General features: G+C 34.8%; 1 protein-coding gene across 2 annotated transcripts; it reads left to right on the top strand.

The window, feature by feature from the left end:
- The first annotated feature begins 2,224 nt into the window (after positions 1–2,224).
- LOC128987424 (galectin-9-like) lies at positions 2,225–27,258 on the top strand. 2 transcript variants are annotated; one of them, XM_054408262.1, is made up of 8 exons: positions 2,228–2,354; positions 2,514–2,782; positions 14,903–14,991; positions 17,839–18,046; positions 19,333–19,542; positions 23,721–23,809; positions 24,088–24,270; positions 26,979–27,258. In XM_054408262.1, exons 2-8 carry the CDS (start codon positions 2,516–2,518, stop codon positions 27,139–27,141), a joined length of 1,209 nt encoding a protein of 402 aa, XP_054264237.1. In that variant the 5' UTR covers positions 2,228–2,354; positions 2,514–2,515; the 3' UTR covers positions 27,142–27,258. The 2 variants fall into 2 exon arrangements, with proteins under 2 accessions (XP_054264236.1, XP_054264237.1); XM_054408261.1 differs by having other exon boundaries at positions 2,225–2,782.

The raw sequence follows: 27,258 nt of genomic DNA, 5'->3' as shown, positions 1-27,258 counted from the left end.
CAAGACACTTTATTCAATCTTGGAAGTTGGATAAGTGTTTTATTGATTGTTTAAGAGTTGTGATGGATGGGAGTGTTTATACAAACATAGATTCTATAATCAGACAACCTGTGCCCAATCCTGTCCTATTTCAGAAGTGAAAGTGGCTGTGAAGACTTTCATACTACTGTAGTGCGTGTGTAATTGTGTCTAGTAAACTGTAAGCTAGACTTTGATGCTGGTAAACGAGTTTGAATGTTGAAGATTAGGTAAACTAAGTGTAATCTTGAGTAAGTATTTGAGAATAACCTTTACACTTTAGAAATAACTTAAATTCCCTGTCGTGAGATAAAATCACAAATTGAAATTGTTGGCACAAAATACCATGTAGCGACAAATATAATCACATTTGTAATTTACAATAATTTGTATAAACTCTTACAATTTAATTTCTTATTTTAATTGTGGTTCAAATCAAATCGGCAATTACTGTAGTCTTCAACAAATATACTTAGTGAATCTGTATCTGTAGTGTACTGTATCTTATCATATAAAACTCTGTTAATGTTATTGTGTGAATTTTGTTTTTGAATGTGTGTGTTTTATGATATTAAATGTTCCATAGAAAGGCCATAAAGTAGTTACATATTTGTATGATAAGGGGAATTGATTAAGCTAATGACATTTTGTTGAATATATCAAAATTTTCGTTTGGATTAGTATTTACATTTAATGAATATATGACTCTTTCAATAAAGTTAAATAAGTGTAACTTTTATAATCTGTGCATTGACTATTGGATACTAGAAGGTAATATGCATTATACCGGTGTGAAGACTGGTTGGTTCTGTTTTCCAAGTTAAAGAAATTAAGTTTAATCGGATGTTATAAAATAAAAGTAGATTTACTACTTTGGCCTGTACATTTATTAAAAAAATTGCTACCACACAAACATTGTAGTAAGTAAATCGGTTTTGCAATACAATTAACTATAAAAACCAACTTACTCAATTAGAGTGCAATTAACATAATTCGCCGACAGGCATAGACTACAGATTATTTAAAAATTTGTTCTAAATTTAAAACATTCAGGACAACATAAAATCGAACTATAAAATTCACTGCTACTCGGGACACTTCTGTGACGGAAGTTAGAAAAGATGCAGGCATCAATTACCATTACTCCCATTAAACAGCTGATCACAACAGAGGTAATAGTTTTGTCAGCTGAGCAGTCACTTCAATGCCTCTATTCTGTACTGCATTGTCATAGTGCAATACGCTGAATTTTATTTCAGGATTAGTTTTGCCAAAAGTGTCCCACCCGTGGCACTACATTTTTGTCTTGGATTTTTTCATTATCAATAAGTTTGGTTGGTTTGGTCTGGTTATGACAGTTTAATTTTATAATTAAAAATTATATAAAATCAAACTATATAAAATTGAATTTTAGGCATTTATAAGGTAATTCTGAGCGATTACTTGGTCAACCCCAATTTTTTTCATATTTTACTACGGTCATCAGGAGGTTCTCAGAAAGCAAGAAACATATAATTCAAGCCCCGCAAGGTTAAGTTAGGTTAGGTTAAGTTAGGTTATTAATTAACCTAACCTAACCTAACGTAACCTAACCTAACGGTACTGTTACAATTGGCCTTAGAGATGTATTTGAGACTAAAAAATATAATAAGTTAGGTTAGGTTAAGTTAGGTTATTTCAAGTTAGGTAACGTGTTTTCACACCCGTCACATAGAAAAGGATTGTCGGAGGAACCACTAGCCATAGCCATAACGGTACTGTCACAACTGGCCGTCCGCGCGTCTCCCGCAAGCCACTGTTATCGCTTGGACTTTGAACATTCTTATCGCTCGGCAACCTGTACGATGGCCTTGCGGGCCTTGAATTATATGTTTCTTGCTTTCTGAGAACATCCTGATGACCGTAGTAAAATATGAAAAAAAATTGGGGTTGACCAAGTAATTGCTCAGGATTACCATTTATAATTTTATTTTATGAACAAAAACTAATTGTTCAATTAGTGAACGTAAACCTTCATTATAGTCAATCAGAAGCCACCAAATGACACTGATGGCAAAACCTATCCTGAAATAAAAATTGTGCGCCAATAACAACCAGTAACCAAAGAAATGGACAATGGTCATTCACAGAGAACGTTGTAGTATCATGGGTAAAAACTCCCAGAATGCCTTTTTAGCAATGAGAAAAAACAATGAAATGTCACTCTCGAGTTCTGTCTGAGCTAGTGAGCTGAGTGGTTTTGTTTGTTGTTGTTCACTACTGTTAGTGTTAAGTTGTGTTATCTATGATGTGAAAAATTGTGATTGTTTTTTTACTTTACTAACATAACATAACTGGTAAAAACAAAAACTACCTACCTACCAAAGTTGGGTTGCTTAAAACGAGTGCGTTTCATTTAAATATTCTCTTTGTCACTAGGCATTTTATTTGTGGCTTAGACTATTCTTGAAAAAATGAAACGTTCTAAATATTATGTTCATATGTGTGTGTTTTAGTTATGGCATGTCATGAGAAATGGAACCTATTTAAGAAATTATGTTGTATGTGTTGCTTCAAGACCAAGACAAGTTCAAGTGCGCTTAGTGTTCAAAAAGGACACAAAGAGCACCAGTATTGTGGGTGTTCAGAATCAAATAAACGAAAAAAGTTGAGGATGCCAACACCTGATATTGACACAAGTTCTCTAGTTGACAATGAAGTGTTCGAGGCTCTTGAATATGAATACCATGCTGAAGATCCTGGAGATGTTCTAGATGAAGGAGCAGTAAGTATACCTACTTGAATGGGTAGGTAATTTGGTATATATTATCCGGAGGCCACTTATTTTACAGCATGCTGCAGCGGTTATGTTATTTTGGGTTAGGCCTATCATCATAAATATGTTTGTAGGACTTTCCTCGTTTTGTTATGAATCGAACGATACCAAACTTACTTAAATGAGTCATATCGTAGGTCTACTTACTTTCTATTCACCCACTGCTTTCTATTCATAACCGCCGCAGCACGTTGTATAAAGGTGACCTCCGTATAAGACCAAAGTAGGCCCTACCCTTAACTTAAATGGGCTGCACTTTACTTTAAGTTAGGTCCTTGTAGTGTACTGAATCAGCTGATACAATTTAAATGTGTTTTCAATACTTTGTTTACATTGTTGTTTGTTTACGTTTGACATAACAACAGAGTTACTTGGTGTTTCAAATATAACTTTTCTTACGAAAATGTCTTGTTACTTTACATAATTAACTCACAGTACTACAAATGGCGCAGTCTACTAAACGGACCGACGATTTACGTATAGATGCTTTTGATGGTCATTCTGAAGAATGGACTTACTGGCTCGAACGTTTCAAGATTGCATTACGAAACAGAGGAATCAAGAATGAGGATACAAAACGAGACTTGTTGCTAGGGAACCTTGGACCTCAACCCTTCAAGCTAGTATTTGACCACGCACGACCTGATCCCGTCAGTAATCTTCACTTTACAGGAGTTATTGATATACTTAAGAAATACTACACACAAAAATCCGCACCACTATCACAGCGGGTTATCTTTAGTCGCCGTTTCAGACATGAAGGTGAATCTGTTAGTCATTTCGAATTTGCTTTACGCGAAATTGCAGGTCTCTGTGACTTTAGTGACAACTTAGACGAACGGCTGAGAGATCAGTTTGTTCTGGGCATCAACAATGATCGCTGGCAACTTGAACTTTTGCGCTTACATGCTACGACAGATACTACATTTGAACAAGTCACAAACACCGCTACTTTATTGGAAAATGTTGACAATCAACAGTCACAATTCCGTAATACACGTTCAGTCAACAGAATAAGCAACAGGAACAAGAAGAATGCTTTCGAAACGATACCGTTGAAACAAGAAACAAAAGGAAACACTTCGAAACAAAACATCTTACATCTTAACAAGAGAACTGACTGCATTCGGTGTGGTTACAAGAAACATACACAAGGAACGAGCTGTCCCGCTGTCGATGCCACTTGCAACGCCTGTGGAGGACTGAATCATTTTGCACGCACTTGTCTTAAAGTGGGTAATGCAGTCATTATCAAAGGTAAGCGACTTAACATGTTAGAGGCAAAAAACTCGTCTTGTAACTCTAGTGTTAAATCTTTTTCTGATACAGATCAAATCCAAGCGATTAATAAAGGGTCGAAAGTAATGCTTTCAGTCAAGTTAAACAATCATACAATTTCAATGTTGTATGACCCAGGTGCAGCGTTCAGTATCATTAGCAGAAACATATGGCGAGATCTAGGAACTCCTAAACTATTTCCCACAGAAAATCTTAATGCATATACAGGAGTTCTAATTGAAACTATGGGTAAAACGTATGTTTCAGTTGAAGCTTTTGGTTCCAAACGTAAGTTACCGGTAATTGTTGTTAAGAAAAACGATATACCTTTGTTCGGCCTAGACTGGGTTCTTGATTTTAACTTACCACTGCCACCTGGGGCTCAAATATGTACATTGTCCAAACAGCAAACAGAACAAGTAAGTGAACAGATTGTTAATGACATTGTTAACGGTTTTCCAGAAGTTTTCAGTCCCTCTTTAGGTACGATTAAAAATCACAAGGTATCTTTTCACATCCGGCTTCAAATGCAGCTCCTGTAGTTTCAAAACCACGGCCAGTTCCTTTTGCTTTACGGGAACCTGTGGAAAATGAAATTCAACGATTAGTAGACAGTGGAGTTTTAGAACCAGTCGATGCCAGGAATGAACCTATCATTTGGGCTTCGCCCATAGTAATAGTGGTAAAACCGTCTGGAGCTATCCGCATATGCGCGGATTTCAAAAATACTATAAACAAACATATGCTCCCCGATAAATATCCTATGCCTACATTCGACGAGATCACCTCAAAACTTACAGGTGGCCAGGAATTCTCCGTCATAGATCTCAAAGATGCATATCTGCAGATGGAGGTCGAACCATCGGCACAACAGTACCTGATTATTTCTACTCACAAAGGATTTTTCAAGTACAAACGCTTACCCTTCGGAATCAAAATTGCCACCGGGGTTTTTCAATGCAAGATGGATCAAGTACTGGCAGGCTTACATGGAGTCGCTTGTCTCCTTGACGACGTCATAGTCACAGCCCCAACGAGAGAGGAACATATCGAACGTGTCAAAGAAGTGTTAAGACGTTTTCAAGAATCTGGAATTCGTGTCCAGACATCAAAATGTAAATGGTTTCAAGATTCCGTTAACTATTTGGGTCACAGAATTGATAGAGCTGGTATACATCCAACGACAGAACATCTGGAAGCAGTGAAAAACATGCAATCACCGAAAAATGTGAAAGAGTTAAGATCATTTCTTGGGTCGATCAATTACTACAGTAAATTTATTCCCCACTAGTGTACATGTTGCTCGAATTCGAGCAATTGCAAAGTATTACAGGAGTTATTTAAAAACTCCAAAAATGCTTTTTGTTACTTCATCTCAAACTTTCATATTGTAATTGTATCATCAGCATGTCAACCCTGTAAAAATAGTGTAACAGTAAATAAATAAAACGAATAACAGTCATATTTACAATGAGTTTAAAAGAGACAACTCAAAGATTACCGGTGTGAAACTCAGACCATGTTTATCCTCTTTGTTGATAAACCTAAACCATTCCGGCGTGTTTTCTCCTTCTCTAAATGCCTCGCTGTACAGGCAACACAGGTCATTGATAGAGGGCCAATTGAGAACTAAATGTCGTTTTGGGGTAGTGTTAGGGCGCATTTGTAACCTAATAGTTGAGATTGTCCAGGATCAGGTGCTGCCTGTGATGAGTTAAGCCTATTACGCGCCACTGTTCTGTAGCTGCGGTCGTTATCACGATTACGCCTCCTGTCTACGTTTTGTTGTCGTCGCATTGGAGGCATTTAAAAGAAAAAAACAACAAATAAACAAATTATAGCTACACAAAACCTTTTTTTAGTTAAATAAATGCACAAATTTAAGTTACAATCATGGTAACACGATCCGTCATAACGACACAAAACAACGATTAATAGGCTACACAAATTTAAGATACAACCATAGTAATACGATCCGTCTTGGGGGTTATGTTTACACAAACTCAAATAGTAAATAAATGTACTCAATGTGTTTCATTGAATTGAAAAATAAATAACAGCAATTAAATTATACAGCTGATCAAAATGTAAACAATTATATTCTTCATAAGGATAACATGGGAACTTTCAAAGCCACTGGGGCAGAGCCCAAGGGACTTTTTCAAAAATGTAAGGCCAGTTTGCAAATCTATGTGACACGCTCTTTCCAAAGAGACGTCAATGGATAAAATCGGTTAAGAAATGGCGGAGGAGTTCAACCGACAAAGTTTCATGTAGCGTATTAATTATATAGATTTACAGTCCTTGTGTGTTCCATTACACAAACTGCTAAAGAAAGGCGTGAAATGGCATTGGAACGAAAACCATGAACAGGTAGCAGCAAAATTGAGGCATCTTCTTACTACAACAGACACGTTGGCTCACTATGACGAATCCCTACCTCTCATCCTCGCAACTGATGCGAGTGATATTGGTGTTGGAGCTGCTCTTTTCCAAAAGTATCCTGATGGGACTGAAAAACCTTTAGCTTTTGCGTCAAGGCGCCTTGATCATGCTGAGTGCCGATACAGCGTGATAGAAAAGGAGGCGTTAGGTTTGGTTTTTGGAGTAACTCGTTTTGAACAGTACCTTTATGGTAGACATTTCGAAGTTCGAACGGACCATAAAGCATTGGTTAAAGTCTTCGGTGAACATGATTCAATTCCGAAGGTAGTTTCAAATCGAATCGCTAGATGGGCATTAACACTGAGTGCCTATGACTACTCGATCAACTATCAACAGGGCAAAGATAACAAAACAGCCGATCTATTATCAAGATTTCCCTTGCAAAATACGATAAAATCTACAGAGGAAGACCAGGGTGGCAGTAACAAAGCACACCTTTTCCATTTGCGTTCACAGGATCTACCAATATCGACAAAGTGTTTGCAAGAAGCGACAAAAACTGATCCAATACTTTCAAAAGTAGTAAACTATTTAAAAAGGGGTTGTTGGCCTTTGGAAAATAATGAAGACACTAACCTACAACCGTACTACAGCAAACGTGAAGAACTTTCCTTTGAGAATGGAATTCTACTTTGGTTTGGGAGATTGGTCATACCTGCGAAACTTAGATCAAGAGTGATGGAAATACTACATGAGGGACATCCAGGTATTGTAGCTATGAAAGGGAAGGCACGTTTTCAAGTCTGGTGGCCTAAACTGGACAAGGACTTGGAAGAACACACTAGACATTGCAATGGATGTCAAGAAAACAGAAGCAAAGATCCTGAAATGCCGTTATTCTCATGGCCTGTTCCTGGAGAAGTTTGGTCACGGATCCACATCGATTTTGCCGGACCCTTCATGGGGAAAATGTGGTTGATTGTAGTAGATGCTCGGTCAAAATGGCTTGAAGTATTCCCGATGTCGTCAACTTCAACAAAGTCAACGATCAAAGCTTTAGAAGAGTTATTTTCAAGATTTGGCTATCCAAGGGTAATTGTAAGCGATAATGGACCACAGCTAACATCCTACGAGTTTCAAACCTTTTGTAAGAGCCTAAACATTAAACATGCTCGAATCACCCCCTATCACCCAAAAAGCAATGGGTTAGCGGAACGATGTGTTCGTACATTCAAAGAACGCATGAATGCTTCAAAAGGAAATGCTGGGACTTTCCAAGAAAAACTCAACAGCTTTTTATTTGCTTACAGAACGTCACTGAGAAGATCTACTGGAAAAACTCCAGCATTTATGATGTTTGGTCGCGAATTACGCTCCAAATTAGACATGTTGTTTCCTGACGTTGAGCAGAAAAACGACGAAGAGTTGGTTCAACAGCGGCTACAAAAACCTGGATCGAAAGAAAAAGTTTTTAAAGAGGACGACAATGTATGGGTACTAGACAAATCTGGAGCTGGGTTCAAGAAAGGAACGATTGTGAAAGTGAATGGTCCTTACTCATATGTAGTAAATACAAATGGACTAAATAGACGATGCCACGCAGATCAACTTCGTCTGGCTTAACTCTTAGAAGAAGGGGGGACGATGTAGTGTACTGAATCAGCTGATACAATTTAAATGTGTTTTCAATACTTTGTTTACATTGTTGTTTGTTTACGTTTGACATAACAACAGAGTTACTTGGTGTTTCAAATATAACTTTTCTTACGAAAATGTCTTGTTACTTTACATAATTAACTCACAGTACTACAGTCCTACACAAACAACCGAATGAAAATATTGATTATTCGATTGTTTCATTCGATATATCGTTTGGTTAGTTAGGCCTAGGTTAAGTTAACCTTACCTAACTAACCAAACGATATATCGAACAATCGATATATCAATCGATATTTTCATTCGAATGAGTGTAGGACCTAAAGTAAAGTGCAGCCCTTAAATGTTTTAATAAAGGCTTTGTTCTTAAAATAGGCTATTTCACAGGCGTAAAAAGTTTTTTTGGGGTATTTATTCCGTATACGGTAAGTTAAGTTAGGTGCCTCCAAACAATTTTTTTATTTTGATATCTTACTTTAGGCCTAAAACTTATAGTTTTTTACCTCCCGAATTCAAATAGGCCTATAGCCTTGGCTACCATTATTTTTCACCGTTGATGAATATTTCTCAAGATATCGCCGTAAAAACATACAACATTACAATAAACAAGGTATTTAGGATAGGATGCATAACATTTACAAGTGGAATGAACTGTGGGTAAGGTAACTAAGCCTTCAGCTGACTGTTTTCAACCACACGACAAGCAACTGGAAGTAACAACTTTTGAACTTTATTAACTCACCCTGATTCTATCATCGGTATTACAGTATGCCTAGTGACGTCATTTTACTTCACTACAACTAGAACTCAAAACAAAAATACTCATACGTGCTGTGTAGTGCTAGTCTGCTACGCCTTTACAAGTCCAGGTTAAGTGAAGAGAGTAACATGGTTGATGAGAAGAAGAAAGTTGTTGATTAAACATGATATCATTATTGTAGAAACATTTCAAGTGATTCTGTAGTCAATAATGTTTTTTATAATAGGAATTTCGTCACATTATGGAGATATAGATGGTCTGGTGGACTAATTAGGCCTACATGTAGTTCTTATTTAGGCATGTCAGGGTTGAGGTCGTGCTGTAAGTTAGGTTTAGATTAGGAAGGTAAAGTTTAGGTTATAATGTAGGCCTATCAAGTTGTTAGTTTATATGTCGCCTGCAGACTATTTTTGTAAAATTAAAATCCTGAGAAAAACACTTCAAATTATGTTTTTTTCTGGCAACATCTCAAGTACAATTCGGAGAAACAAACGCCCCCAACCCATCCACACTCCTGACACTGTCGGTCAAAACGATTCTGTTGTGCATTGTGATGGAAGTGAACCTCCCTTCTGGTGGAAGATGGAACTCTCGACCCGCACCTGTTGCCATCGCGCCACACTACCACGTTTATTAGTGATGTGAAAAAACACTCAAGTGATTGAGTGTTAACTGGTGTTTCACAAACATTTGTAAAAAGTAAAATGTAGTTTTATATTTTAGTAGGTACAACCATAAAGATGCCGGCAAAATATGAATAAATATAAACTTTGAGATTTTCAATCAGCTCTGGTCAAAACAAAGCAAGCTGCAAGCAACAAAACCTGTGCAAAAGCTGTACAGTAGAACGTCGCTAATTCAAATTTCAGAGGAAAGACAATATATTTCGAATTAAATGAAGTTTGAAATATAAAGAGTTTGAATTATAGAGGTCAGAATAAATAAAATTTGAATTATGGAGGTCCTAGTTTTAAGTGTAAATAGTTTGAGCGAACGGAAACTATTGAACACATTGTGGAACATCAATAAGAGCGTCAGTTCATGTTTCAACAGGCATATTTTTTGTTCTAAATTCGAATTACAGAGGCTTACGATGAAGCAGTTCGAATTGTAGAGGTTGACTTCGAATTTTGGAGGTAACAATTTGAATTATGGTAACAAAATTTGAATTGTAGAGGCTAAAGTATGTACAAATTCGAATTGTAGAGGCAGCAATAATAAAAAAAAAACACTTTGAATTATCGGTAGCCTATATTATTTTTCGAATTTTAGAGGTTTTCTGAGGGTAACAGACAAACATTACTAATTATAGAGGTTTTTTAATTATCGAGGTTTGAATTAGTGAGGTTCTACTGTATTTGTTTTCACCAACCACTATTCTAACTGATTTTCATGTTGTAATGCTCAGTTTTCTTGTAGTGGGCCTTCAATGGACTGGCAATAATAAAAGTGTAAAATCAACACTCCTTCCTCCAATTAGGCCTATATGAATTGCTATCCATGGGTGATTGAAGGGGAGGGGGCATTTTGCAGGCCAGACACCTTTGATGCGATTGATTTTCGTGTTTTAGGGGTGAACCCTTTATTAAATCCATTGCTAATTGACGGATTTGTTTGGAGAAACGTGGATGTATGTAAAAAGTATAATAGTTATCGAGCAATTTTGAGAAGGAAGAAGGATGTACACAGCAAGATAAAGACTAGGATACTATTTATTTTAAGCTGATTTTATCAAGCTTATCATCCATGTCTGTATCTCCCATGATAAGATGCCTTTTATAAATTTTTGTATCAAGCATTTCTTGATGGTACATTGATGTTCGAGTCAAATAATTTGTTAACTTTAAGGATGAAAAATGTCCCTATAGTTCATGTAAAGCTTGCTTCACAAGTCTATAAATCTTTTTCATCTGAGCCAGTTTCCTATGGTTTATCCTTTCTGTTCCAGTTATCTTATGCGTGTTTTAATACACTTCTCTTTTTAGGCTTATAGGATTTTGAACAAGCCAGTTTGGTAATAAAACAGTAGATTTTAATCCAGCCACCGTACACTAGTCCTGTTAAAATTGCCGGTAACTTCAGAGTCTTGTTTGTTAATGAAAATTCTATATGAATAAATAAATTTAAAGTAGGTTTAAAATTTGGTATTTTTTTGGAATAATGTAATAGAGGTAGACCTACTCTACAAGAGGTTAATTACCTTGTTGCCAAAGTAGTTTTTGGTCTTCTGAATGGTGACCGTTTTTTGACACTATTCACTATTTGTCATTATCAAGCCCTAGATGTGAGGTTGTCACTCCTAGGAAGTCGTCAGAAAATCTTCAAACACAAACATTAAAAAAAAACAAAAAAAAACACTGCATGGCTATATAACTAATAGTCTAATTACGGCATGGCTGCGGATTCAGTGTGTATGTCTTCTAGAAAAAAAAAACATACCTAGTAAAGTTATTAACTCAGTTTATTTTTATGTATATTATGCATTCACATTTTTACAATTAAGTATGAAGAAATAATTAATTGTAGTAAAATTAATAATTAATAACAATCTAAAACTAATAAATTTGTTCACATAGGCTATCTTTTATTTTATAACTGTATTTACATCTATATTTTACTTATTGTTACAGTTAAAATCTTAACTACTTATATTAAAACTTAATAACCTTTATATTAAAATTTAATAACCTCCGTAAATTTAAACTAGATATTTATACGCTCTAAAAATTAATGGTGAAAAATTATTGCATGTACGTTAATAAATTTTTGATAATATAATAAATTCTTAGTAAAAACTAAAAGTGTAGATTTCTGAAACCTTGGATTGTACAACACATTATTGTTTTATGCTTTGCAATAAATCTGATCACAGTATGGTACTAAATGGTTATTTCCCCCAAAATAGCTAAGAGTAGTAACAGTGCCTGATCCTTATCAGTCAGGAAAATAACAGGAGTACAATGTTTGTCAAATGTTTGTGAAGACATGTTCAAATTTCATCTTCATAGTCACTCAAAGAAGCCCAATCCAGATATAGCATTTGGTTTAACATCATTCAAATCTGATAAACCTACGGTATTTTTAGATGTATTATAATATTATCTTATATTCTATTAATAATAAGTAGAGGCTTCTTTCCCTATAAACTGATAATATGGTTTTAAATACTAGGGACATAGTCTCATTTGAGGTTAAGTTTTAAACTTAAGGTAAGGGGTTTTTTTTTTGCTATTTACACAATTGTGTTTTTTAATGTTTTGAAAGGGAATTGGTTTTAGAGAATGAATCAATCCAAATCGCTCATAGTATTTGGACGAGATTTAATTTAAATACCGGTGAAATTTAATTATATTCTTACTTGATTAAAATAATTTAGATTTTAAATACCTAGCTTTATTTTTTATAATTGGAAAAATAAATCTATTTCCTTACTGTTATCCAAAGGTATCGTTTGAACTTTAATCAGACTAGTTGTTACCCACTGGCTTCACCCGGTTTGACTTCATAAGTATTAATAAAACTATTGATTGGTTAAGTTAAGCTGAAATAAACATAATAGAATACAGTAATACAATCAAATAATCACACCTGATTTTAATAAGGTAATCAATTGAAAGAATAACATCCAAATAAGTACAGCCTGAGGTATTTTAAATATTAGGTGTATGGAAAGTTCCCTTTGGAAAGCAATTACGACCTTATAGGGCAATTTAAGAAATAATGGATAGTTTTGCGCAAGGTTTCTCGTCATGACGAACATTTTAAGTAGGCCTATATGGTTTACGGGGGTGTGACTGGTAGTTTTCTCAAAAATTCAAAAGTTCATGGGTACTTTTGGCTTTAAAAGATGTCAAAAAGCGCAATATAGAAATTAATTTAATGGGAAAAAATACTGGCGCAATTAATACAATTTATTGTTGGCATTCAATTTAATTTAATTTCTGTTGTTTTTTGCCTCCTGATCACAAATTTTAATTAATCTAGAGGTTACCTTTGATCCGACATATGATCACACTAACAGATTAAAGGTATTTTAACCTCTTGATTAATTCAATTTAATTTCATCGTGATTTAGCCTCCGGATAACCAATATTTCAATAAAAAGGTTCAAATACCTGCATAAAAGTTACCCAAAATGTTGCTCACGGCAACCGGTTTCAATCCACAATAGGGATCTTCATCAGGCCGATCAGGATGTCAAAACATTTTTATCTTCTTGCGAAGGTCGTCAAAAGGCGTAAAAAACATGCACACATAGTTACAAATACGAAACACAGACATTTAACACTAAAGACACGGCTGAAATTATTGCGACGACTCATCCCCGGCGAAGGTATAGTCTAGACTGCCGGTGGTCAGTAGAATCCAGTCGTCCAATCCTTATCAGCTGTTTCATTCAGGCCTACCATCCTCACCCTTCAATACCTTGATTGCAGTGTCATAAATTGTAATTAGATGAAAATGACAGCTTGTCGTTCAGGACGTTCTGATGATCTGATTTTACAGCTTTATATATTTCAAATTCTTCTAATGTGCTTGTCTGAGATCTGTCTTTTGAGGAGTGTAAAATATAATGCATATTTCTGTGTGTATCTGAATAATGATGGTTATTTGAAACGAGGTGGTCGGCAAAAGCAGATGTCTGGGTCATGGTTTTTTAAGGCAAATGTTCCTTGAATCTCTTTTTAAAGGGGGGATGAGTCGTCGCAATAATTTCGGTCGTGTCTTTAGTGTTAAATGTCCGTGCTTCGTATTTGTAACAATGTGTGCATTTTTTTACGCCTTTTGACAACCTTCACAAGAAGATAAAAATGTTTTGACATCCTGATCGGCCTGATGAAGATCCCTATTGTGGATTGAAACCGGTTGCCGTGAGCAAAATTTTGGATAACTTTTATGCAGGTATTTAAACCACTTTATTCAATTTAATTTGTATTCTTAAAACATTTTTTGTCATCTTACTGCAGCAAAAACAGCAGTTTAGATCACATGTGTGCGGGTCTCAAGTAGAATTTTTACTCCCCATGGATTAAAAAGCCTTTTTAGTTCCTAGGGGAGGCTATCTTTACATTCAATTCAATTCAAAACCACTTTATTCATTTCCTGTACATAATACATTGAATAGTACATGAAAATTTTTTAAATTTTCAAGCTTAGTTTTTTAGTTAATGTTGAAGTTGAAATATAACAAAAAATATAGTTCAGCACACGGCCAAAAGTGTTGTTTTGACAAGAAACGTCTGTATCACTCAGCTTTGCCGCGATCGTTAAACTTAAGCTCGGGTCGAAAAGAGTCAATTATTTATGCCCTAGTGATGAAACTATAATTCCCTACCTAAAAATCAAGCATGCAGTCAGTAAATTGGTGAAAAGCAGTAGAAGTTCTGTTATAATCGAGTTTAACAAATTGTTTACAAGTTATTTGTGGCGTATAAGAAATTCAATCATTGATGAGTGTATTTAAACCCAGATATGAGTGAAGGATGAGTGTAGAATGGTGTGAGAACTGTGTAGCTTTGTTACTTACTAAGATCAGCTGTTTCATTAGCCACGATCATTTATTTTAAGCCAAATGATCAGGAACAGCTGGGTCCTGTTTCGAACCAGCAAAAAGCTACTGACTTTTCTCCGGATAGAACCAGCTACCTTTTGATTGTTAGGCGAACACTTTAAAGCACTCCGCTACCCTGCCCTAACATATTGTGAGCTATAGGAACTGTTATGTCCCATAAACTAACAATAAATAAGAAGGAAAACAGTATTTTATACTCCAGCGCATTCTTTAATGGATCATACAGCTAAATTATGTTTAATAAAAAATTAGCGACAGCTGGCCGGTCCATATAGATGGGATGTCCAGCACTTGTCTTGAAGTGTTCTTGAATTAATTTCCCTGTACTACATCATTAAGATCAGCTGATTTAATAGGTGCAAATACTAGGTATCAAGAAGTTAAAAGATTTATTAATTCATGTATATTTATATTCCAGTCTGCGCCGTTCAATCATATACTTCAGACCACACTTCGACCACAGGCGGACATCTTTGTACAAGGAACTCTGAGGGATAATGCCATCAGGTGTGGTAAGAAACAACTATCTCCTTCAATATCTTTCTCAATTTATAAGTTTTCAACTCTTGAGTTGTGATATTTATTTGACTTGCATGTAGTTAGACATTGCATGTTTTAGTTTGAATTATATTTGTTGCATTGTAAACATAGATGATTTATTTTTATTTATAGAGCTGTCGTCAGTTTCGCAGAATGTGTTGCTTTCCTGATGATTCCAAATGCATGTAAATGTTCAAAGAATATGTTATAGGCCAGTAGGCCCAAAGTTCTGTTTATGCATTACTATTTATGTTGTAACATCAATAGGGTCGTAATTCCCAGATTAGGGTTGGTCACCAGTTTTCCTACAAATGTACTTTTGTCCAGAAAACAGCTCCTGGGGTAAATTGTCTCAGATAAAAAAATTAACATAGCCAATTGAGTTAATAACAAATTATACATTGTTATGTAACCTTAAATATTAGTAACAAATTTATACATTAAATTGCATCAGTAAAAATAAATTGAGAATTTTTGGAGGAATAAAATCAAAATTAATGCCTAGCCTATATACTTTTAGTTTTATAATAAGCTCTCAATGAAGAGAGACTGATTTCACTCTCCCCTCCTCCAAATCAGGAGGTTGTTTGGTTTACCCTAAGCATTATTGAATTTTCTATTTATAACATACTAGCTGTGTGCCCGTTCTACGCACGGGGATCTTGTAGTCAGTTGAAACCTTCGTATATTCAGAACAGCAGTTGGTTTGCATATTTCCAGATATGCTGGCGAAACAATTATAGGTCATTTTATAAACCTTCGCAAATACAGTATCTGACAGTTTCCAGCCAAAAAAATGCTTCGCAATTAAATGTCACTCGGATCGTGTTGGTCCATGTTATATCCAATGATTAAACTAAATAATGCTTTATAGATCTATGTGGCATAGCCCTGGTAGGCCTATAATTGAAAGTTACTTTCTACACTGGTTAAAAGTAGTTAAAATACTACCTTAACCTCACCATTGAACAATTTATTCCGGTTGACATTTTCATTAATAAAGGTGCTCTTGTCTTTTCCGTGAAACACTGAGAAATAAGGACAGGTTGGGTTTTTGGACGTTTTCAATTTTATTTCCTAAGTAGGTAGGCCATGTATTCTAGGGAAAAGTACCGGTATCAAGGATCGTCGTCGAAAATTTGTTATGAATAATTGGTTAAGCCAAGAGAAGGGCAATTCGCCTATTGGCTGTATGGTCCAGCGATTGCAGCACATAGCGGTGAGTAGACACATTGGAAAAGCGAGTTGAGCATAATCCGTAAACCTCTGTTACAATCACCCACTGCAGTTGTGATTATTTACTTTACACTTTACACAACCGCCATTGAAGCTCCGTCAATGAGTAGAAACCTTTTTTGTAAGCTATTGGCGACGCTGATAAAAAATGTAAGTTTCCCAGCTATATGCAACACTGATTCAAGGTCTTTTTTCCAAATATCAAAACTCAAGAACAATTTGATACACGAAGAGTTTCCTGTTCCTGACCTAGATGATGCCTTTCATTTACGTTTAAACACATTATTGCACTAATTAAATCTGTTATGTAAGGAAAAACGTTTTTAATCTCACTTGGTTTGGATTTGCTTTCAAAACGTGATCAGAAATGGTTGCGTTATTTGTAAACAACATTTAATGTAAACATGTCAATGACAGCTAGAAAAAATAATTTTGATCCAAATAGCTGTTCATTATTTGATAGATGACATAAATGTGAATGTGGTTTTGAACGTCCGTCATTTTATTTACAAAGTAAGGAGGCCATATTTTAATGGCTAAAGACATTCTCGCCAATCCAGTAAATACATTAAAATGATTTGAATCTTTATAGGCAATCTCGTTTTTCAGGGGAAGGCCGCGTAAAATGCCTTCTGAGCCGCGACAGACAGAAAGAAATTGAGATAAGACCTGTTTCAGATTCTTTATTTATAAAACGTAAAAATTACCAAAAAATATATAATTCTGAGCAATGTACAGACAAAACTCTAATTTTATTTATATAGAAGATTAGTGACATGAGGTGGTTTGTGACATGGACATAAATCCTGATATTTATAAAAGTAGTTTGATTAACTAAGTAAGCTTGCTGCATAAAATCCTTTTTTCTCTCTTAGTACAGACTATTGCTGTAATTAGTAAAACACACCATTACACCAGACCAAGCCTTAATGGTTTAACATTCTGTATCAGCAATGAATACTTGTATTCATTAGTATCAGTCACCAGATAAGATTGTTTATCTTGTTTAAAAGTTTAAATTGGGACAGGTTGATATCAGTTACAACCAATCAAAAATGGGATGTGTCTGATAGGAACCTTATAAAGGGCGAACAACTTAACTATGCCACCATGATTGGTATCTCATAAAATATTAGATTACAGAAAGTAATAAATGGAGAACTTCAACTATTTTCTTATGACATAAAAAAATATGAATTCTACTTTTTGAAAAATGGCCACTATTTTTCCAATATGGCGACTAACTTTAAAATTTACTATAGAACTCCTTACATTTTATGATTGTTTTAGAATCTAAATCTAAAAACGATTTATTCATTTGATTTTCCTAAAGCTCATTTGACTTTGTACTACTTTTTTCTTAACAAGGGGTCTGGGCTTAATGTTAGGGGCCCATATATTCTTTTTACAATATATTATGTCAGAAAATAGCCTTTTCAATTGAAACCATTCCAAAAAATATCATGAATCAATTTGCAGTGAATAGGTATGTTTTCTGAAGGAAGTCATATGTGTTAACCAAAAAAATTATATTGTCTCTACATAAATTTTGTTGTTCATATTTTGTGTTTGTTTCAGATTTTCTATCAATTTGGTTGTTGCTCATGACACAAAGGAAGATATTGCCTTCCACTTCAATCCTCGACTCGACCAGGAGTACACGGCTCTTAACACCCGGGTAAATGGCAAGTGGGGAAAAGAAGAATGCAATAGTCAAATAAAGTTCCCCTTTCAGCGGGGAAAACCCTTTTTCATTGAGATCTTCCTTACCCACTCTGCATTCTTGGTAGGTATCGAAATTTATAATTGTGTTTAGTGAAATATGTCATTCAAGTTAGTTTGTATGCTGATTGATTTTAATTTTTCAGATCAGTTTAGCGTTATCGTCTTAAACCTCATAGTTGAACTGACTTTAGCTTTATTGTCTACTAGCTGTACCCACGGGCTTTGCCCCGTTTAACTTCATAAGTATTCGCATGGCTCAATCACGTCCCGGTTGAAGTTCGTTCGTTACGCTCACTCACCTTTAGGTTGGAGCTCGTTCGCTACGCTAACTCGCCTCCAGGTTGATGTTCGTTCGCTACGCTCACTCACCTTTTGGTTGCAAATTAGCTGTTGTCATAAATTTTAAAAAATCATCCCTTTTATTGTTTATAATACTTTGATAAAGGTTTTTATGTTTTAATATTTAACATTGGAGAATTTAAACGTTGTTTAGTGCACAGGTGTGCTGCGATTGGGGTTTAATACATTTGGTCTTATTCAAAAGTAAAATAGTTTTCTGTGCTGCACTCTGTAGAAACACTGTGGCACTATTTCAAATCATGACTAATGCTAAACAGAATGTTGTAATTATTCAATCCTACAAAACAGTTGGTGAAAGTAAACATCTGCTTTTAAATTATATTTATTTGTAAACATTGTAGATCAAAAAGTCTGACATTGGCCCACTTAAAACCCTCTGGGGCAGAGCCCTTTTGACAGATCTGCACCAAACTTCACTCGAACCATCCTTGAAAGATGCTTAATGCCTGAAAGTTTCATTACAATCTGTCGAGCGGTTTCGGAGTCCATAACGTATATACATATATATATACACACACACACATACATAGTTCCTCTTTTATAGATATAAATTTCTTGCATCTTAAAATACGTCCACTTTAATTCAAATCCAAACATTGAGAGTTTAATCAGCAATGAGTACGAAGAGGCAACATAATACACACACCTTTGCCCATTTCACAGAATAATTTACTGGAAAACATTTAAAAAATTAGGTTTCTTACCCGATAGAGTCAATTTCCTTTGATATGCCTATTGGATCAATGAAATTATGTCATTTGACGGCATGAGTTGCGCCTTGAAATTATGTAGATTTAATGAGTCGGATTGAACAAAAGTGATTCATTGATTTTAACTTTAACATGATGACCTTGAATCGCCATTTTTAGATCACAAGTCTTTGGAGATGTGATTTATTATATTCCCAATGGTACAATGTGTAAAATGTTCTCAAAGTTATTTAATATGAAAGATTATTGTTATAGTTTAACATAACTTTGCTCACAGGTGGCTGTAGAAGGAATCCACTACTGTTCGTACCAGTATCGCACATTTCTGACGGACATTTCCAGCCTACAGATCTGTGGGGGTGTTAACCTGACGAGGGTTCAAGTGACTGATAGTGCCTCGTATCCTGCAGCACTGCCTAAAACTGTCACCCCTAGTGTGCATGTTGTGCCTCTTAGTGTTCCTGGTGTCACAAAGCTTGAAACACAGGTAATCCACCTACATTGTTAGTCCTGTTGAAGTGTTTAAACTATGTGCAATACAAATTAAATAAAAGACCAAAAAAGGTTTCAAAGTTATTGATAAAGGTTTATAATAGATTTAACCATCGTCATATGATAGTGTAGGCCTATGTATAATACACCGTACCCAAAACAATACAATATTTTATGTTTTTTTTTTTTAGTTAAACTTGGTTAAAAAGTTGCTATAAAAATAAGTTAGCATTTTTGAATTAATATACCAGACAAATCAAACTTGCTACAAGCTTGAAACTCCACTTGTCACTAGCAAGACATATAAGAGTGTAAGCACATATCATATTATTTAGACTCCTTCATCTTGCAAACGTTATATAAAAGGACGCGTTGCAGAAAGTCAACAGTCCCGGAAGGTCAAATAATTTATACCTGTGCCACTAGGTCAAAAACTACAATGTTTGCAGTGTCTGTAGATCAAAAATCCCAGTAAGTCAAATAGTACAGTCCGGGCTAAAAACGTAGTCTATGTTAAAGCAATTGACTTATTGGGAATTTGACCTAATGCAACAGCAGTTTTAATAAAACGAAATAAGATAAAATATAAGTTCAGTTTCGCTGAGTCAACAGTGCCGGAAGGTCAAAAGTATAGTCTGTTAAAAACAACGATAGTCCTCTCGACGCATGACTTCAATAATTTCGTGTTTTGGTGTACTTAAAGTTGTACTAAGATTTTGAAAATTGGCACAGAGCTTCTTGGTTAGTCCTACTCAATGACTATTTTGTTGGAACTTTAAACTATTTACCGATATAATTAATAAAAATTGATATGTATGGTGAAATAGTTTTAAATCGTGATTTCTAACATGAAAAAGTTAGCATGCGAGATTTTTGTTTGTTTTTGGGTTAGAGAGGTTTTGTCTGTGCCAAAGTTGTAGCCAAAAGTGTGATGCGTAAAATATATTTTTTTGAATTTTTTACAATCAGTGGTTCAATAGATAACTTGGGTTGAAGAGGATGGCAAATTTAGCATTTCGCAACGCATGGAAAGAACTACATCGTACGATGCGACTGCTGAGTGGACTTTTAATTTACAGTTCTAAGGACAAGAAAAAGATGAATATACAGATTACCAGTACATTCATATTATTTATAAAACATCTTTCTGTATTACCAGCTTACATTTTTCACTTATATTAATAAGAATACATCACAAACAAGGTATTAAAAATAAGCGGAGAGACACTTTACCTAGTAATTCCTTGGGTCAAAATAAACAGAAAATGAACGATAACATTTTTTCCAAAATCGTTTCGTTAACCAGATATCCGCCATTTTGTATTTTTTACATACAAATATTTATCTTTACACTTTTCCAACCGATGTTTATGAAACTTGGTATGTATGTTAAGGTAGGAGAGACCCATGTTATAAAAAAAGATTCATCTCGATTCATCCTAAAATTTCGAAATTTAACACTTAACTACATACTTTACTATACCACAATATTTACGTATCACCATAAATCTTTAATAAAATAAAACGTCCACTTTTTAAAATCCAAAGTAAATCAATTTAATCTTCCTTTTTTGAAAAATATAGTAAAAAAAATTAAGCGATGTTAAAATAACGACAGGCGAGTTTCGATCTGGGTGTTTAAGGTTTGAACCTAGGAGGATTTAACATTAACTAACATTAATGTTTAATCCTCCTAGGTTTGAAGTGATTGAGAGGAATACATGAAACCGAAGGGGGGAGGTAGCAACAAGTGCACTGGTACTTACTAGTGTCCAATTACAATTTCAATTGTAATTGGGATATCGGATACGGTAAGAATTAGAGAAAACTTTAAATGGGGGACATTCCTTTATTTCTTGGGGCAGTTAAAAATATGATTTTAGTTTTTTTGAAATTCAGCCGCCATTTTCCAAAATGGCGGCCAAATTTGAAATTTCTTATGGAACACCCTATATTTTATCATGTTTTCGGGTAGAATATGCAATTTAAAAACTTTTTTATAATTGACATTTTTTCGATAAACCGACTCGTTTAGGAGTTATAGCCTATGGAAATATGACTTCCGGTGTACATTTTACATCATGTAGCTCCTAAACAAGTAAGTTTATAGCAAAAATGGGAAGAGTAAAAAAGTCTTACAATTGCATCCACATTCCTAAAAGACCATAAAATTCATTAAAAATATGAATTATATTATTTAAAAAAATGGCGGCAAACTTGAAAAGTGGAAAACTTTTTATTTTATAGTCTTAAAGGAATGTAGATGCAATTCTAAGACTGATTTACTTTTTGCAATTTTGCTCTAAACTTACTCGTTTAGGAGCTACATGATGTAAAATGTAAACCGGAAGTCATTTTTCCATAGGCTGTAATCCTAAACGAGTGGGTTCATCAAAAAAATGTCAAAGCTAACAAAGTTTTTAAATTGCATATTCTATCCGAAAACATGATAAAAAACTAAAATCATATTTTAACTGCCACAAAAATTAAAGGTATGTGCCCCATTTAAAGTTTTCTCTAATTCTTACCGTTTCCGATTTCCCAATGGTGGACTCCTTGAGTTGATCACCCTGTATATATGAATTTGAACGGATGGTGTTTTTGGCCTCTAGGGACCTCAAAACGAAAAATTAAATCGGTCCCGCGGGTCCAGGTGTTACCATAAGTACTACGGTAATAGCTTATTCCCTATATGGGATATTCGCCAAAAACGTAATAGTTATATAGAACAATATTACATTCAACCAGCTGTTAGTTAAAACAAATTATATGGGACTAAAACAAATCAATGATTATAAAGATTCCTTTAAAAATAATTTGAACATCCTACAATTTTACTATGCATATTTAATTAATCTGCCATCCTCATACCTAAGAATTGAATGGATCAATGGTCAGCATTACACATAGTATAACTATGTCAACTCTAAATATGTCTTTAAATTTGTTTCCAAATGCTGAATGTTTACAGCTGTTATGTTAAGCAAATTATATTGTACTAAAAGCTAGCTTAGAAGGTAAGCGTCGGCTGCTAGACTTTTTAAAAATTGAAACTTAATTTCTAAAAAACTGGGACCCTTAATTATAATTATGGCTTTGACATTCCCTAGTTCTCAAAATTATCTTTCTTTCAACATAAAAATAATGAAAATCCGTCGACTGGTTGATTCAGAATGTGAAAAACCTCATTTACGTTTTAATAATATATATGATAGTTTGGACAGGTTTCAACCCTTCCGAGGCGTAATACATTTACACAGTTTATGTGTAGACTACATTATAACTCATAAAATAGTTCTACAATTAAATGGATCTCCTTTTACAAACGTATATAATAACCAGAAATTTTCAGATCGTCCTTGCGTGTATTTTATGCCACAAATTTTGACGAAAGGCTTTTCATTACATAAACTATACCTATTTACAGTGTTGACCAAACAGTTGGCAAGAAGCATTAATAGATAAGCTATGTACCAAATATGATAATTTTAGCTTTATTCTAATTATGACAAAACACGAAGTAACTAAAAGCGAGTTTTGTTGGTGTAGTAAGCGTTGCTGGAGGTCTACTTTACACTGAATCGACGTTCACTTTTATTGCTTTTGATCTTCCGGCACTGTTGACTCAGCGAAACTGAACTTGTATTTTACCGTATTTCGTTATATTAAAACTGCTGTTGCATTAGGTCAAATTCCCAATAAGTCAATTGCTTTAACATAGACCACGTTTTTAGCTCGGACTGTACTATTTGACTTACTGGGATTTTTGATCTACAGACACTGCAAACATTGTAGTTTTTGACCTAGCGGCACAGGTATAAATTATTTGATCTTCCGGGACTGTTGACTTTCAGCAACATTCCCATATAAAAGACCATCTCGAGTCCTACTTGATCTCGAATGAAGTCCTACCAATCAGAATTGAATGGGGGATTGTTAAATTAATTTTATCTACTCAACCATTTCAGGCAGAATAAAATGGTTTGTCTTCAACATTTTTAAGGTCTGGTTCAAGAAAAGGGGTGCAATTGTTATTGATTTGAAAATATTAGAAAGTAAATGTAGCCTATTTAGTTTGTACAATTTGATAGAGATCTTCAACCCTCCAGATTTTAAATACTGAATAGTGTAATCAAATGAAAGAGAACTTTATAAAAATTTTGTTTGTTTTAGAAAACCCCAATATATGGAGTTCTTAGTAGCAAACTAAAAGATAAATGTAGAATTGAAATAAATGGAAGATTGGAACTACTGCCTCATTCGTAAGTATTTTTTTCTACTATGCATTATGTGTTCTGTTTTTTTCTTCTCCAACCTAGCCTCTAGAGAACTCCTATTGATATTTTGCAATTTCTTACTGTGTATCTATTAGCTCCTGGATTCTCATTTTCTCGGGTAAACAGCTTAACTCTATCCATAAGTAAAAACATTTTAAGTGAATATGCACAGATATACAAAGCAGGACCATTATTTTGGTAGAAAAGGTGATATCTTTGAATTTGCTGCAGTGATGTTTGAAGTTTTGCTGTGGATGTTTCAGGCTCCACATCAATCTCCAGGAAGGCACAAAAACATGGCCTCACCCAGAAGTTCCTCTACAAGTGAGCGTCAGGTTCAACCAGCGGGAAGTTAACCAGGTCGTTATGTTGAACTCTTGGCACAACGACAGCTGGGATGACAAGGCAGAAAAACTGCCACCAGAAAAGTTCTTACTCACCCCTGGGTAAGATTATCACATAGTTAACGTCTAATTGTCAAGTATATCTTAACAAGGATGTGCCTAGTCAAATCTTGCTCAAGAAACACAAAAAGCGTTCTAATCTTTTGTGTATGGTGTAGTTTTGTGTAACTTGTGCCAGATCGGACACTTTCCTATTCAGGGAAGGCCTGCAGCTGTTCCCAAAATAAAATCTTAGTTTAAAAGTAGGCTAAATTTCAATAAAAAAATAGTAATTATAAATTATCCTCTACATAAGCAAATGGTTTAACACCTTTAAATAACCTTCCGCTGATCCATAAGGGGTATAAAAAGGAGTAAGTTATATCAATCAATCAATCTTTATTTGCCATAAGGATACATTTACATATCATTGACAAAGTCTATTTGCAGTTTCCAAACCAAGTCTTAAAATAAACAACAAAATACTCTTACAGGCCAAATATTACAATTAACATTAAACTCCATTCACATTCTTAACTGAAATTAAAACCAAACTAAAGGACAATTTCTCCCAGTTTAAAATAATCATCCAGACTATAAAAAGGGTAAAAAATTTCTGGCCAAATTTCTGGCACATAAGTTTAGAGTTTACATAGTTTTGTGATTGAGGCCTACCAAATTTCTTCCGAAACACAACTGCTACACCAGCAGACATATTTTTGTTGTGATCTAAGTCGCTTGAAATGGTGTGAGCAAATGCTGCAGATGGATCATTTCTATATACATCAATGGCATTCCACATGTTGGTTTCAACAACATTTATAACATTCGGCTTAATAGAATTCTTAAGATTATTTACAGGATTGGACTTGAAGTTGCTAGTTTTGAATGACCTATCTTTATTTTTAAGCATCTGCTTATTTGGATGAGGTCCCTTATTAGACTTTTTTCCATTTGAATCAAAACAGGAATTTTTACTAGCAGTATTATTTATAAATTCAATGATCATAAAAGCCAGTTTTTTTTTTACCCTTATAGTTCAAATATCATTGGTCCCAGCTATCAGTATGAGAGGTTTTAGAGGACATTTTTCTGCTTGGCTGTATACTTGTGTTATGTCAGCACCAGACTTAACCATTCCGTTAACCAAGACTTGGTTACCACTGCACAGGCCAACAATCTGTGGAAGTCCTTTTCCTTGGCTATCTGCAAAGAGTTCCACTCGGACTGGGTCTCCATACAAAGTATTTTTAAAGCTCAGACCATTCATCACTCTAGTAGACTCCCCAACCTTTCCAGTAAATGTATTATTCACTTCTTGGGCCTGGTGCAGTTGTTCCTGAGAAAGTAAGTTGTAGCTGTTGTTTAAGGATATAGGCCTACTATAACTACAATTCTTTTTACTAGTCACTTTTCTGGGGATTTGCCATATTTCTTGTGTTTGACAGTATTTATCTTGGTGCAGTATGTGTGAATGATTCTTATTGTTTCCATACTCAGGTAGTTGAAACATCATATCAAAGATAACATCACATGATAAATGTTGAAAAGTGTGCCACAGAGAGGCCAACTGAGCTCTCTTTGTAACAATGTGAGATTGTTTTATTGTACAAGGAATTGTACTGCCCTCAACTCCCAATCCTTCCAATGTATTATGTTTTATCATCTGAACTATTACGTCAGTGAAGATTGTCAGATAAACACCACAATCAGCAGTGTTTGATTGTTGAGGAACATTCACAACTTGGAAGGGAAGTTCAGTACTAATTTTTAAAAAAATACTCACTTTCTTAGCAACTTGTTGTGCATGGACTAAATTATAAGTTCCACAAGAGTCAAAATAGAAGAACTTCTTCAGGGTTTTAGTAAACAACAATAAGCTCCAGTGTGAACCACTTTTTCTGTACTGATTTTGAGCATCATTTGTATTAGTTTCAAACTGAACATCATTGATGGGGAAAAGGATATATGTCTTATCATTTAAGTCCAGAGGAGACAGGAGGTCATCTACATCTTGAAGGCATTTAATTGCTTGAGTAACTACTGCGTTCATTAGCAATATTTTCTCTGTAGTGTGCAAAACCGAAAGGGTGAGTCTATTATAGTAGAGCAAGATTGTGTCGTCAGTAACCCACTCATTTTTCAGTAATGACAGACTGATCAAATTGTTTTTGTCGGCAATAACTTGATGTGATACATCAGTTTGAACTGATTGTGAGTTACATTTTTTAAGAGTTGATTTAGTATTTGAAGTAGGAGTTTTGCTGCTTTTAACATAATTTTTATTTAGTGAGGTCTTTGAATGATGCTACCTAACAAATGGTCAACGTTATAGGGGCTTGACCTAAGTTTGGAGCATTGTCTTACAAAAATAATATTGTAATTTTCATAATATTACTCTTACTCCCATGGCCATGGATACTCTAGGTGGGATTTGGCCTTGCCAACAAGTTGCCTCCATCCCCCCCCCCCTGTCTTCCGAATCTTCTTGCCTTGCTCTCAACTTTTGTAAATCTTTCTCCTTTAGGTCTTCTTCCCCCTGGGTTTGGCCTCCAAACTTCTTTAATTAGTATCCCATCTTCCCTCCTAAATGGCCAGCCCCTCCAGTTTTCTGTTCTTTGCTTCTTCTACAATGTCTGGATAATGGAACATTTAAATCTGATTTGGTTGTGGTGCCTACTTCTTGCTCTCCAACAGGTCCAAATATTTTTTAAATAAAACAAATACTCTAACCAAACAAATCTTCTTGCTAATAACTGAATGAATTGCAGATGTCCATTCAAAGTGGTGATCGAATGCCAGAGTGATGTCTTTGTCATCAAGATTGGCGAGAGAACACTCAGTACCTTCAGCCATCGAGTGCCTTCAAGCATAGTAAATACAATTTATATCAAGGGTGACGTTTTTATACATGATATTAGTCTCTCTTTATAGTATTTTACGCTTATATCGATTATTAGTGTTTTATATGCATTTGTTATTATATCATCACTGTACTTAGTTTTATGTATACATTCCAGCATTATTTATTAAAGGATTGTTAGTTTTGTA

The sequence above is a fragment of the Macrosteles quadrilineatus genome, unplaced genomic scaffold (assembly GCF_028750875.1).
Source record: "Macrosteles quadrilineatus isolate MER2022 unplaced genomic scaffold, UCM_ALF_1.0 Scaffold_2__2_contigs__length_208266976, whole genome shotgun sequence".
Taxonomy (NCBI): domain Eukaryota; kingdom Metazoa; phylum Arthropoda; class Insecta; order Hemiptera; family Cicadellidae; genus Macrosteles; species Macrosteles quadrilineatus.
The sequence above is the reverse complement of the archived record's forward strand: the minus strand, read 5'-3'. Positions and strand labels throughout refer to the sequence as shown.

Bases quoted from the DNA above. Each gene is read 5' to 3' on its own strand.
- LOC128987424 (XM_054408261.1), top strand. From the start codon at position 2,516: ATGGCATGTCATGAGAAATGGAACCTATTTAAGAAATTATGTTGTATG. The intron at 23,810-24,087 runs GTAAGTATTTTT...TGGATGTTTCAG, and splicing joins TTGGAACTACTGCCTCATTC to GCTCCACATCAATCTCCAGG. The intron at 24,271-26,978 runs GTAAGATTATCA...AATGAATTGCAG, and splicing joins AAGTTCTTACTCACCCCTGG to ATGTCCATTCAAAGTGGTGA.